The 14,739-nt window shown below is 40.3% G+C and overlaps 2 protein-coding genes across 3 annotated transcripts in view; one reads left to right on the top strand and one right to left on the bottom strand.

The window, feature by feature from the left end:
- The window catches only part of pccb (propionyl-CoA carboxylase subunit beta), a 52,501-nt gene extending 50,970 nt beyond the window's left edge, over positions 1-1,531 (bottom strand). The window contains exon 1 of the mRNA XM_080185451.1: positions 1,278-1,531. Within this exon, the coding sequence (XP_080041577.1) occupies positions 1,278-1,499 (222 nt within the window). The 5' untranslated portion in view covers positions 1,500-1,531. The remainder of the gene's footprint in view (positions 1-1,277) is intronic.
- Positions 1,532-2,142: 611 nt separating this feature from the next.
- On the top strand, positions 2,143-13,826 carry LOC145340901 (E3 ubiquitin-protein ligase MSL2-like). 2 transcript variants are annotated; one of them, XM_080185450.1, is made up of 3 exons: positions 3,009-3,119; positions 3,502-3,611; positions 9,968-13,826. In XM_080185450.1, exon 3 carries the CDS (start codon positions 10,030-10,032, stop codon positions 11,596-11,598), a length of 1,569 nt encoding a protein of 522 aa, XP_080041576.1. In that variant the 5' UTR covers positions 3,009-3,119; positions 3,502-3,611; positions 9,968-10,029; the 3' UTR covers positions 11,599-13,826. The 2 variants fall into 2 exon arrangements, with proteins under 2 accessions (XP_080041575.1, XP_080041576.1); XM_080185449.1 differs by lacking the exon at positions 3,502-3,611 and having other exon boundaries at positions 2,143-3,119.
- Positions 13,827-14,739: the final 913 nt, after the last annotated feature.

Below are 14,739 nucleotides of genomic sequence, written 5' to 3'. Positions count from 1 at the left end.
TAAGAAGCGGGTTGATGGGTTTTTGATAAGAGAGGGGATTAAGGGTTATGGGGAGAGGGCGGGAATGTGGAACTGAGCCACGACAGATCAGCCATGATCTTATTGAATGGCGGGGCAGGCTCGAAGGGCTAGTTGGCCTACTCCTGCTCCTATTTCTTATGTTCTTATAAGACGTGGATGCTGAGGTGGATGTGTGGAGTGACAAAGAAGGGCAAGCTCAGGAACCAGTACATCAGGTTAGTGCAGATTGCAGCATCATCAAGGAGTTAATGAATATATCAGTGAGAGAGAGGACATTTGGTGACAGGAAGTTCCTAAGACCAGATGGAATAATGTGATGGCAAGAAGTTTATATACAGTAAGACTGGAAGAGGAATAGGTGACTGACAGGAAACTATGCAGAAGGATGATCAAACAACATTGTGGCAACCCCCAAGTAAAACGGGAGAAGTTGAAAGGAGAAAAAAAAATGGACACAGTAAAGGAGATTTTTATTAAAGAAGCTACACTAAAAAAAATACTAAGCAAACTAAATGTTTGAAGACTGAGTCCTTACTTAAGCAATGAATGCTGGTTTTGTATGACTTGACAGTACAGGTATTCAGAGCAAATGAACGCTCAGCTCAAACGCACGTTCTCATTTGTTACCTATTTACAAATTTTAAAATGGGAGATAAAGTGTTACATCAATGCATGTATTTATCAGACATTTTTCTAGTTGCAAGAAATAGAATTAAAACTTCCTTGCGAATTAAATGTTAAAAACGCAAAGAATTTTATTAATACCTGATTTACATTAAAAACAGCTTCAACAAAATAACTGACGTCGTCGAGTTCTTGAACACTTGTTATGAAAATGCCCTTCACAGCCGGGTAAACATGGCTAGGTAGACTTTCCCCAACACCCAAAAACAGATTGTAAACTAACTTAGTTTAACTCCCATCGTTTATCCCACGATGTATGCTTCGTCTTCTTGAGTTAGAGAGAACAATTCAATCAACAGAAACGCAGAGTCTTCAAGACAGGTTATGTTATTGTACTGAAGTACTGGTGATTATTCAGTACAATCAGGATTAGTGATCCAACTGCTCACCCTTGGGGACGAGGACTCCTCACCAGGCTTGGGGACCATAATCGCAGTTCTGAACGATAGCGAACTTCCCAGATTAAACAACAGCAAGAATTACAGAGAAGAAACAGGCTTGAACGTGTAGTCGTTACGGTTTAATAATTCCCAGCCGATAAAACACTGCCACGGATGATATGCCAAACGTACCCGCTTGTGCTGGGCATCTATCCTGTGCTGACCTCCACCCAACATCGCCCTCTGAGACTTCTGATCGATCCTCTCTTGCACGGTCAAGTTGCTGATTGAATACCATCGCCTCCGCTCCTCGGTAGTTCTGACCGCTGACAAAACGGATGAGGCGTATTTACTAACCCGCCAGCTGCCTGTCAGCAACCGGGAGCAACATAACACTGCCGGGCCCACCGCCATGATCCAGACTGAGCTCTGGACTGCCGGCGAATCAAACACACCCGAGCTCGGAGGCGCGTCAGTTGATCGACAGCGCGACCAGTCAATGGCATTGCAAACTGGGCCAGCGGGGCGGATCTCAGCCAATGGTTGTGGAAGAGGCGGGCTCAATGACGTCAGGCCAGCTCGATTTCCCCCTCGGGGAAAACCAAAAGTGCGTCAACAACCCCTCGGGCAGGCCACAAGCTTTGCATTGTGGGAGTTGTAGTCCGCAGGGGCGGCACTAGCAGTTAATGCCAGCGCCACCACCGCCTGCTGAGACTACAGCTCCCGGCGTGCCTCAGCAGCCAGCCCAGCCCGTGCGCGCGAAGGACCTCGAATGGGCCCCGTTCCTATTGGCTGAGCCGTCGAGCAGCGGCCAGCCCACACTGAACTCTCTGTGTATGTAAAAAAAACCCACCGCGCTCGGACGGGTGAAACATATACAATCCAAAAACGGATTGGGGAGGACCGATTCAAAATATAGCTTCATTCAGACAAAAAAGAAGACGAATAAAACCAAAGATAATTATTTTAGATCTCAGCCCGCATTTTAAAAAAGACATAATTAATATCGGGAGCCATTCTGGGGGGAGGGGGATGAAGCCGATCAGGCATTCGAGAAGATCACCTTCCTACTGCTGTCACGTGACTGGCGCTCGAGCTCTTTCCGTTTTTTTTCCTCTTTAAACGAACGAACGTTTCCACCATTTAAAAAAAATCGTCTCCCACTCTTTTCTCCTCCTCCTTTTCCTCGTTTAATAACCCAACGCCACCGCTCCCTCCCGAATCTGGGTAAAAATTTGAACAGGGTGGGGGCAGCTTATACCGAAAAAGAGGAGGGAGGAAAGTCGCCGCCGGTGGCGGCGGAGGAGGAGGGAGGGAGGGAAGAGGATGATGGTGTCGATGTTGGGCCCGGAGCGGCTTGTGAGGGATTGAGCTCGCAGGCTCGTTCGGGTGCTCTCTCTCTCTCTGGTCCTCCTTCCCTCCCCACCCCTAATTTGATCCGCAGATTCTGGGGGCTCGGAGGAAGAGGGTGTGTGTGAGAGGGAGGGAGTGAGGCGAGTTCTCGCGAATGGCGAGAGGTGCGCGGCTGGGGCCCGCTGCGCGCGCGTTAACCAGTAGGTGCCGCCGAGCCCGGAGCCCGCGCAGCGCGGATGGGGACAGGGCTCGCGGACTGTAGGCTCTCCGCCGCCCGCCCGCAGCAGCACCGTTAAGTATCATGGCTCCGCGAGAGGAAGCCAGCCCTGGGAGAGTACAACCCGCCGCCGCCGCCGAGGACGACAACAACAACAGCAGCGGTGCCGCCGCTGACACCCCACTCTAATTAAATGGACGTTGGCACCGCCGCGGAAACTGGGCGTCGGAGAAAGAGGAATCGGAAATATTCTCGTCGGCGGCAGCAGCAGCAGCCTCGGCATAACGGCTCGGCCCGCTCCGACTTGGCCGCCGTCGCCGCCATGAATCCGGTCAACGCCACCAGCCTGTACGTGTCGACCTGCCGCTACATCATGCAGTGCGAGCCGCAGGAACCCGGCTCCTTCTCGGAGCTCTACAAACTGCTCCCCTACCTGCGCCAGTCCCTCTCCTGCTGTGTCTGCGGTGAGTGTTTTAGAAGCAATTTCTTAATGCAATCGCTGTCTTTATTTGTCTTGCAAAAAGCACGGGGAAGGGGGCTGGAGATATGTACCATTACATAACGAACACTTATATTTCTAAACCCGATTTTAACCCTCCCCCCTCACATCTTCACTGCATGTGTATTCTGTATAGAGAGGTTTGTGCACTGCACCAGAGGCCTTGCTCTGCTCGTTAACCAGAACTACATCTGAATTTGTATTTTTTTTTTGGAAAGCCTTTCGATTGCAATTGCAGATTGAACAAGTTCATTTTTTTTGTCTGTGTTGTTACATTCTTCCCCCTCCTCCCCGTGTAACTGGCGTGTTCCCCTCCCCCGTGTTGAGATGTATCTTTTGCATTGCAGCAAGAGGCCTACATCGTTTACAGTACTCGGAATAAAACTGGAGCCTATGATTCTAATCGCGGAAATCCGACTACATTTTGAATCTTGAAAGGACGACAAGTTAGCATAAGGTTATTGTCTAAATGCACACTGATGTTTAGAAATATGTATTTTCCATCCGTAGTTGTATGAGATTTATCTTGCACTGCAACAGAGGCCTGCACTGTTTATAATGTTGTGCCATCTATGCGTTTTTATCTTTGCCGAAGATTTTTTTTCGCGGTTAGGTTAATACATGGTGACTATAAACGAGTGACTTCCATCACAAAGTAACGAGAGCCGCAATTATTTATCTATTTCCATTGCAGCCTGGACTGTTGTCAGAGCTATGGAACTCAGTTGAACTTAATATTTTCACCCTTAACTCGACACGTTAATACCTACCTTTCTTAAACCAGTGTGGCTAGAAGGCTTCAGTCCGGCTAAGGCAGTTACTGAACTGATTCATTGTTTTTCGTTACAACAGGTGTGCTTTTTATAATATCGATCACAATCACAATTTGTAGTTTTCCTTCGAACCAGTAAGTACAAAGATGACAACATCTTTTGAATGTTTTTTATTCGCCGAGCAGCCCAAACATTTGTACTTCTTCTTTATTCGTTTCTCTATAATCTGAGACCTCAAAAAAAATAAACCTTACAGGCTTGTAATTTGTAATTCTCTGGTTTGAAAATAAGTTACCACGTGTTCCGAGAGATCGATGGTTTCATTACCCTTCAGTACACATTTTGAGAGGGATTATTTTAATTTCTCTATGATCTAATATTAAATGAGTTTAATTTGCGAATAGTCACAGGCTTAGGAATTACAAATAAACTCTTTTTAGGGGAAAAAACTTGCTTTTTTTGGAGATGACCACCTGTTTGTGTAAATATGAATGGGAAGCCTGCTTTTTCAAATCCCCGCCCTCCCCGCCAAATGCGTAGGTGAATGTAAACCCCTCTAATGTTGTGAATTGGGGAATCTTTTGAAGTAAGTCACTGCTAGTTGTTTCTGAATGCAGATATATATTGAGCTTGTTTGATAGAAGTTGCTATTTTGCGTTAGCTGGTCTGAGGAGAAATATGTTCACGGGGACGGGACGTTTTTAAATTCTGCCCAAAAGTAAACATGCACACGTGTTTGCTCTGAAGCTTCGAATTGAAGACGCAGCAAGTTCACCCAATGAGCAACTCGATTCATATAGCAATGCATTACTTTCAGTCATACCCCCCCTTTAGGTTCTTAATCTGTTCGGTTCCGGAAATTGTATCGAAATCTCTATTATTCTTACTTGTATAAAGTTGTTCGACCTCGTGTGGAATGGTTAACTTGACGGTTTTATGGTTTTGACAAATGCCGCACTCTTAATTGTATCTTGGACTCCATCGACCACGTATTTACTGATCTTTTGACATTATTAAGGTAGAGACATTGTGCCTTAGTGTATGATAACAGCAATTTGTTCAATTTTCTGCATTCTTTCAGAATATATTGTATTGGAGAGGAAGATTGAAGATTCTCCCATTATTTTCAATGTAGTTTGAGTTCCCAATGGGTCTCATGTCTCTTCACCTCCCCATCTTTACGTTTACAACAAATTGCAATTTTGTATTTGTATGGGAATTGTATATACACTTGAACCCCACCAGTAGCTGTCTGTTGACATGTTAACTTGCTACATTCAGTAATGTTTGCTGATTTCTTTTTCTGTTAATTAAGTCTCATTTAAGCACTTTCAATGTATAAAAGTGGAGACTTATGTTTAAAAGTGGGATTGACTACAAGCCATGAAATAATGAAAACTTGATATCGCCCGTGTAGAGAACTTGTGGTTGTGCATTACAGCTCTTGCAGTTAAATCTGAAAAGAAATTTGATGCACATGGGATAAACAGTGCAAGTAGTGTTGAAGATCATGCTCAAGTTATATTTTAAAGGTTATGGAAAACATTTGCTATGTAGACTTGAATTCAAATTTTAATTAGTAGTAGAAACTTTTTTTATTAGCATTTAAGTGTCCATGGTGATAAGTACTCTCTAGTATTTGCCATTTGTTTCAGCTAAACATGGGTGTGGGATGGCTCTCTTAAAAGAAAATGCAATGTACTGCTCAAATTACCATATTAGCAGTTTTGATAAACGGTTAAAGTAAAACACAAGTAACCAATATGGATAAAGGCCCATTCCAAAGTGTGTTTTAAATGCCTTTTACTTGAGGATGGAACGAAGGACAAAGATTGAAAAGAAAACAAATGAAAGAAATAATAGTTTAAAATGCAAGTATTTGTGTGTGAATAGTTTATCTTTGGACAATGAATTCTAGGATGCAGGCTTGTTTGAATCGACCCATTCCTAGTGGTCAGTTTTTCCCCTTTGTTTTTGGATCCACCCTGGTACACGGTTATCTTGCTGTTAAATCCTCAGTGAGATGCTTGGCAACATCTGATCACCGAACTTGTGCATATAAAACATCTGAAGTAATACTGGATAACAGCTTGTGTTGCATTATGTCGGCTTTTTTGATTTAGTTTCTCCACTAACTGACTATGTTGATGAAAACATTGAGTGGTTTTTGTGGTGGATTTGGTAGCGTAGTACAAAGTTAGTGCTCAGCACAGTTCAACAAACTGAAAATCAGCTCTCACCGTTCACCACTTCCCCCACCATTCCCCAAAGGATAAAAAATGGTATGGGTGTGAAGTGTAACATTCAGCATTTGGGGGTTGCAAAAACATTACTGCCCAGGGCCTAATCCAACTTTCCAACCACTTAATTTGAGGGGTAAATTTCAGTGTTGGATTGGAGAATGACAACATTTAATGGGCTTGGGAAGAGAGGACTTCTCGCAACATATATTTTTTCCCCCCCGCACAAGCCCTCCCCCCAACACTATGGGAGCCCAAAAGCCTCAAAAAGTAACGAAATGTGAGGATGGTGAATGCAGCTCCAGGGAAGGGCTTCAATCTCAACGTCAAACCATGGGATGGGAGGTACAAGACTTCTGAGGTGAGCAGATTGTGCCCTGTAGGGAAGAATGAAAGTCTGACAAGACCCTGTGGACTTGGAACCTTTTACGTTTTGTTTGTGATGTCAAGACAACGATAGTTTTACATAGAGTAAGGTCAGAAACTTCATCTCCTTGGTACAGAATCTTGCTCAAGCCAAATGTTTTGGGAATTTACTCTTAATAACTCAAGAGCGTATTCCCACCTTTTCTCAATCTACATTGGGTAAGTCATTTTATAAGAGATGGTTAGTTGATTAGTGCCTGATATCGTTTATATGTCTGCTTCGTTGTTTGGGCGCTGAGCTCCAGGCAAAATGCCAAGAGTCAGATCATTTAGTATGCATTAGGGAAAATATCAAGGATAATCTGCAAAATGTGTATGCAATTAGCCCAAATCAGAAATGACAAAGAAAATGTATCCGGAAATACTCCCTGTAGTTCTAACAAATTTTTAAATACAATCTTATACATTTCTCTGTATTCTATTCTGTTTATATTTTTAAAAAAAGGACTTCAGGGAAAGACCAGAAGAGTGGGATTAATTGGATATCTGTTAAAGAGCATCATGGGCAGAATATGCTATATCAACCTGTTTTGGGCACTTATTTTCATCCAAGTAAGGACAGTTTGCATTCTTGGGTATGAGTTTGAGATTTTAAATTGTGAAAATAGAGTAAGACTTTCAGTGCTGTTGGCATGATACTGTAATAGGATAGTAATAGCCATTTCAAATCTAAATATTAATCTAGTACCATAAAATAGTTCATTTTAATTTTGTTTTTGGAATAGATTAAAACAGGATTGTTAAATCAATTGCTTTAAGGTTGCTGTCAACTCCATTAGCTCAAGTCTGTGGTACCTTATTTGGGATCTGCAATACAAATGATTGATACAACATTAGTAAGACAGTCTTGTAAACCATCGAGAATAAGTTTTCATATTGAGATTTCAAAACTATAATTTTTAAAGACTTTCTGATTTCACTCTCAAGTAGCCTAGCCCAGCCCTTAATTTAAGAAGATATCTTGCTCTGGATTTTCAAATGGAGAAAATAGTTCTCTGTATCTACCCTATTGAATATTGAACCCATTTATCATTTAAAGCATGATTGGATCACCCTCAATTTTCTAAACTTGTGGAAATGCAAACCGAGTTTATGCAACCAATCTGTTTTAACTGGGGAAGCCCTGATATTATTCCAGTGAATTGCTGTAGCCCCTCCAATGCCAAATGAGTTTAATTGCCCAAAATGTATACATTATTCCTTTGTAACTTTTGAGTTTCAATTGCTATTTTAGAGTTTAAAAACAATTTTAGTCCAAAATTGCATGGTATTCTGGCAGTATTCACTCACACCTGAGGGTTGCGTTATAGATTATGGTTGTTGGTTGTAATAAGGATTGTGTTCATTTAATTTGCATAGCCTACTACAGTACTGTTAATGTTTCTTCACTTTTACTACTTAGCAAACATTGGCAATGTAATGTTAGAACTGTGTACTGGCTACTGTCTGATGTTGCAAGAGAAAATTGTTGATGAAAGTAATTCCGCTGTGATTACATTCTTGGTGATTATCAGCATGTGCAGTAGTAGAATGTCTTCAATGAGTGAGTATTTGTTATGCAGTACACATTTAACTTGTTTTATTAGAAGGTATGTACTTGTATTTCAGATGCAGCTAGCTGGACCAGGGTTTGAAAGATGTTGCCAGTTGCTGAGAGAAATTGATATCAAGTTGGTAAAAGATGATTTGCTAGGAATTCAGAAGATAGATTGGAAACACCATGATGCAGTGACAGTTGGCTTACTGATATGTTTCCTATTCCATAGACCTGTGTATAAGAATGCTGCTTCAAACCAAAATGTTTTAATTGCTGTACTCAGCATAGTATTGATATCGACAGCAGAAATGTTTTAGCTTTTCGCTAGCTGAGGAATACATGGCTGAGCCATATTGGTCATTTCATATGCATTGGTTTAATTAAACAATTTAGTTCAATGTTCAAACACTAAACAATTTCTGTTACATTGAGATTTGTCTATACAATCCTTATGTTTGTGTTTATATCCTGCAACACCAGTTTAGAAAGTTAATTTCAATACGTAAGCTTCCAAATATTCACATTGGTTTTAATGCCTCTAATGTGTTTACTCAGGATACTGATTTGGAGATCTGTGTTTTTGATTAGGTTTACCAGGAAGACGAGCAATAGATTACTTGTATCCTTAGGAGGAACATTACAATTTAAGAACATACTTTTAAATTTGATATTTACATCTTCCTTTGTAAAATTACTTGTGCACTGTTGGTTGAATGAGTTCTTACTGTATAATACTACAGTTTGTTTATTAGATAGTGTATTATACTTGATTATATATGTCTGTATGTAAGTCCTTATTGGATCAATTTTACAAATGCTATGAAATTCAAGTGTTGAGAACTTAAAACTAACATTTACATGGCCTTGGGCATTTTAGGACAGTAAGTGATAGACACTGCTAAACCAGTTGGTCACTTTTTTGTGTTTAATTGAATTGTTCATTTGAGAAACCTCATGAAAATCGGCTGTGATTAAAGCTATTGGGGGTATGGTTTTAAAATGTATGCGTAAGCAGTGCTTGTTAATTAAATTCTTTTAAGCAAATAACATTGAGAGAAAATATGCATGATTATCTTTAACATGGGAAATAGGGAAGAATAACCATTCACTTTAAGTTGCTCTCATTCACATAAGGATAGTCCCATCTGTTTTCCTTTTCTAAGTTGTTAAAAGCCTAATACTGCCAATATCAATTCTCAGCTGATTGCATGTTAGGTAAGTATGCAGATAAGGTGCAAAATAAATGCTTCCTCTGATCATGTATTATTATTAATTTACTGCATGATTAGAAGAATATGCCACACATTTCTCCCCATATCAGTTTAACTCTCCACGTTCGAATGGCTAGTATAGCATCATGTACAAAATGGCAATTACTTCGCTGCAAACTACAATATCAGGTCTTGATCACGATCAATGATGGCAAAACGTGTGGAATATTACATATGAAGTATCAGTTTAGGGCAAGTGTTCTGAGCTCTTGCCACCCTATTAAAGGGGAATCTGATAACACTATAATTATGGCTGTAAAACATATTTAAGCCATTTGCAGTAGTTCTGGTACAGAAAATAGCCACATGAAGAATACATTTCAGCAAATTTTATTTTTCTCCTTTTCCCTCACCCTGGGAGAAAATATATTTATCAAATGGGCAGAGCCATAACTGTGGGAATTGCTTCTAAGAAGTAAGGTATCAGCAGTTTGTTCAAAAAAAGGCAAATATTTCTTGAAGATAGGTGAAAAAAATTAAAACTTTTAAATTTGATACATTACTGAAGTTTCAGTGGTCTTATCAGTACTTTCCAGATAAATTAATACTTTTTTTTTCTTTTGCAGGAAATCTACTAAAAGAACCAATTGCTCCTACAAACTCCACTTGCCAGCACTATGTCTGCAAAATGTGCAAAGGTAAAAAGATGATGATGAAACCCTCCTGTAGTTGGTGTAAAGATTATGAACAGTTTGAAGAAAATAAACAACTGAGCATCTTGGTGTGCTGCTACAAGAAACTATGTGAATATGTAGCTGAATCCCCAATTTCACAGCATCTAGCTACTGTTATGGATGGTGCTCCTGACATCTTAACCCTGCTGCAAGAGGGACTCTCATTAGACGAAGAGAGGCAAGGAAGTTCTGCTTTGACCAGTGCTTTAAATTTGTCAAATTCCCCAACTCCGTCAACCTCAGAATGCACCAGTGATCTCGAAATGGCAGCAACACCACGAATCATTGAAAATATTCAAGACAGCGAACGGCTTTCAAGTAATACTGAACTAACCTGCTCTAGTTTCAATGGGTTGCCTGGTTGCAATGGACTTCCAGCTGGTGAATTTACTGTAAATATTATTTCTTCGGAAAATTCAGAAAGGCTTAATACATCCTGCACTGGGGAGGACTTCAAAAGTAGGGACATTTCTGACAGCTTGCAGGCAGTCAACGAAGTAATTTCTTGTAGTAATGTTGATGTAGTGGGAGTTGACATTTGCAGTTATGGTGAAGACATAAAGCCGATTGGTTCTTTGTTATTCACCAGTGGACGTGTACTTCAAGATTTAGAAACAGTTGCAAATAATCTTGAGGCCTGTAGCAATTACTCACAACCTATTTCTGAGGCAAGTACACCCAATGGACCTCTTATGGATGCCAAACCTATCTCCTTGCCTCCTAAAAGCAGTATTTTTGTTTCTAGCAATGCACCTCCTCATGGTATTCCCTGTGTAGCAGCAACACCTAAAATTGTACGAGGGAATCGGAAGCGTTCTCGATCGGAGAGCGACAGTGAAAAAATTCAACCCCTGCCTATTTCCAGCATTATACACGGCCCACCTTTAGGGGCTGCTGCTCCTGTTCCTGCCAAACGAGAGACCAAGTTGTCCACAGAAACTGTCGTCACAGTGCCAAATGGCGGCACGCTAAAAGTGGGCAAATCCTTGCTTCCGGCCAGTAAAAGTGTTAAAAAGCATGCAGAACATGGAGCAAAGAAATCACACTCGAAAGTAAAGCAGGGAACAACCAAATCTAAAACCAAGGAGAAAGTTCATAGCAGTACTGTTATGCCTGGTAGCCCATCAAAAATAGCATACAAAAAGCCCCAAGAGAAGAAGGGGTGTAAGTGTGGACGTGCTACACAAAACCCAAGTGTTCTTACGTGTCGTGGGCAACGTTGCCCTTGTTACTCAAATCGCAAGGCCTGTTTGGACTGCATTTGCCGTGGTTGCCAGAACTCATATATGGCCAATGGCGAAAAAAAATTGGAGGCTTTTGCTGTGCCAGAAAAGGCCTTGGAGCAGACCAGGCTTACTGTGGGCATCAGCTTAACCAGCATCAGCAATGCGGTGCGTAATGCAAGCACGAGTGCAAGTGTCATCAATGTGACAACGGGGTCACCCATACCAACTTTCCTAGCTGCCAGTCCACATGACGACAAAAGCTTGGATGAAGCTATTGACTATAGATATGACTGTTAGATTGGAATTGATCTGGTAGACCTTAGGCTTGTCCCTATTCATGGGGATGGCTACATCTTTAAGGCAGCTATAGTTCTGTTTTTGGGGAAAATAGACTTAGTCGAACTTGCCGTAGTGCTTTGGGTATAGATCACTTGAAGTAAATGTAAATCATCAGGCCTGGCTCCAAAAAGGAGGAATAGGTTAATTTGTTGAATAAGATGTAATTAATGAACTGTTGCAAGTGACTTATACTGAACAATCTTTGGCAAGAGAAATTTGACCTCATTGTTGCTGCTTATGCATTGTGCATAATCGCAAAAGGTTAAGGTGTAATTTAAAAAAGCAGAAAATGGTGAACTACAGTACGAACAGTTTAAGAAAATTACATGTAGAATATAATGTCACTTTTTATATGCAGATTATTTTTGTGTTCTCTAAATCAAAAGAAACATTGGTTTTGTTTTATTTTGGTAATGTCATTAGATGACCCAAGAATATATTTAAAACAAAATGCCTCATTATTTTCTAATGACTGCATTAGCATGAATCAGTTGCACAAAGCAAAACACTCCCATTACACCTGTGTAGTTACACATTCAAGTAGAAATAAGGATGACACTTTATAGACGCACATGATATATATTTTCTTCCCTCAGGTCTGCTTGTTTCATTAGGAGAACCATCTGGTGCTCAGTATGTAATTCTGTCATGAATGGTGGTTGCTGGAAGACCCCACCCCACCCTGCACATGCACTTAGATGCCTACAATTGAAGAGGGTGTTGAAGCTATATTAACGAAAGTGTGTACAGATGAAGCTTATTGAGTTGGCTAAGTTGTGCACAGGTGTCTTAATCTGGCCAGAAATATTTTGTGCAAGCATTTCTCTACAATATCTGAGGGGTTTATCCTGTTATGGATTCACAGTTTCGTAATAAACTGCTACTATGCTGGATGCTACCGTTCTCCACAGCCTCAGTGCTCAGTGGTGATATGAAAAGCAGGGTGGTGAAGAATTTTAATTTATTCACCCCAAATGTGCATATTATAGTAGTGCCTCTGCATTACTGGCTGTCTGCCATTGGGTAGCATAGCACTTATTTTGTACTATATTTACAAAGTGCACCCATGGCTTCTAGTGCCAGATCGTTAGTACTGCAGCCGGCAGTTAATTCTTGGCATGCCTGACCACATTGGCAAATTCAGGTTTCACATTGGCACAAAATCAGCTGAGTAACAAAGCAACCAGTACCTGTGTAATTATGCAATTTGGTCCACGTGTTCATATAAAATTGAAAGGAATCAATACAATAAATGTTATTAAGGCACTTCAAAAACGGGGACTAGTGCATGTGCTCTTCTCTTCCCCCTCATCCTTTTTCAAAAAGACCCAGTATTTCATCATTAATATCTCAATCCCGTTACATGTGTCAATGTGGCTGAACTGCTTGTACCACTGTCCACCATTGTGATGAAGTATATGAAATTACTCCTCAGCCTCACTTCTGGTTTGGCACATAGCATGCACAACAATGGTTACTCACATAGTGTAAATGTGCAGGAAAACTTTCACATGCAGAAGGAGATTGAATGGCACCTTTTTGTTTTTATAGTGTAGCTGGTGTCATATCCTGTGAATGTGGTCAAGTAGTGTTTTGAAGCCATAGGAATAATGTGATGTTTTGTGTCCAGTCTGTACTTTAATTTTTTTGTTTTTTTTGTTTTTTTTTCCTTTTTTGTTTTGCGAGAAGAATTGAAAACTATTTTTGATAATGAGAGTAAATGGTGGAAAATGCTTCTTCAGTTTTCTTGTCTTTTTTAGCACCTAAGGCACCTACATTTTTTTTTGATCTTTTACGTCCGTGGTAGATTAATGTCTTAGCAAAGCTATGTTTCTTTGTATTTGTGTAATGTGATTTCTGTATGCTGACCAAAAAAAATCCACTAATTGAGTAGGTGGTTGATCCTAACTCTCGCATGAACTCTGTGCTTGCTGTTCGAGCATTGGAAACAGAAATACTGATATATAACCACACAAGTCCGTGGAACCATTTCATGACATTTTTGCAAAGCTGTGAAGCTGTATTAACACTGTTGATTTCCTGTTACTCGTGGTAAAAGTTGGTGCAGATTCCATTGAGGAACCTAAAGAAAAAATTTCCTTAATTTTTTTTTAATGCTGGTATACTCACTGCCGCTTTTCCGGAACATGTATGAGAAAGTAATGAATAAATACATTAGTTTTATACTACTCTGGTTTAGCTATATTGAGGGTGCAATGGCTAAATTACTGCATTGGCTGAAAGATGCAAAATATGTGCATGTTAGCATACCTGGTCAGTTTTGTTCAGTTATGAGCTTTAACAGGGGATTAAATAGTTACTGCACTTGCAGTCTAGTACTCGAAAGTTTTTTTTATTTTGAATTGAAAGGAAACGTAATTGGCTGTTGACTAAAAGGAAGTAAGGCAGAACAAAAATGTTTTATAAAGCACTTATCAGTACTTCCAGCAACTTCTGAAAATTATTTTTTATAACTTCAGATTTACTGAGTCTGGTGATGTTACCATGAGTTCTCTGTTGAAGGAGCTAAGCTGCAATGGAGCAGAATTAATATTGACATATTATTTCATGGTCCTTTCCTGTCATTTCAACAAGGCTACATTAATTCAACTCATTTGCACTGTTAGGCCCGTGTTTGGAGGAACTACTCAACCTATCAATATATTAGCTCTTTGATAATGTATTGTGACAAAAACACAAAACAAAAGGGCCATCTGGCGGAATAGGCTGTTGCATCATTTCATTGGGGGGGAACAGTAGGTTAACAATCTTGGCTGCCTCTTTGGATGAAAGATGTCAAATTAATTATTACTGTATGAAAGAATGCAGTATTGAGTTTGATTTGATTTATTATTGCCATGTGTATTAACACATAGTGAAAAGTATTGTTTCTTGTGTGCTGTACAGACAAAACATATTCATAGAGAAGGAAATGAGAGCATGCAGAATGTAGTGTTACAGTCATAGCTAGGGTGTAGAGAAAGACTAACTTAATGCAAGGTAAGTCTGTTCAAAAATCTGACAGCGGCAGGGAAGAAGCTGTTCTTGAGTTGGTATGTGACCTCAGACTTTTGTATATTTTTCTTGAAGGAAGAAGGT

The sequence above is a fragment of the Carcharhinus amblyrhynchos genome, chromosome 3 (genome assembly GCF_965287045.1).
Source record: "Carcharhinus amblyrhynchos chromosome 3, sCarAmb.v2.hapA, whole genome shotgun sequence".
Taxonomy (NCBI): domain Eukaryota; kingdom Metazoa; phylum Chordata; class Chondrichthyes; order Carcharhiniformes; family Carcharhinidae; genus Carcharhinus; species Carcharhinus amblyrhynchos.
Note: the sequence above shows the minus strand (reverse complement) of the source record. Positions and strands in the feature narration are given on the sequence as shown.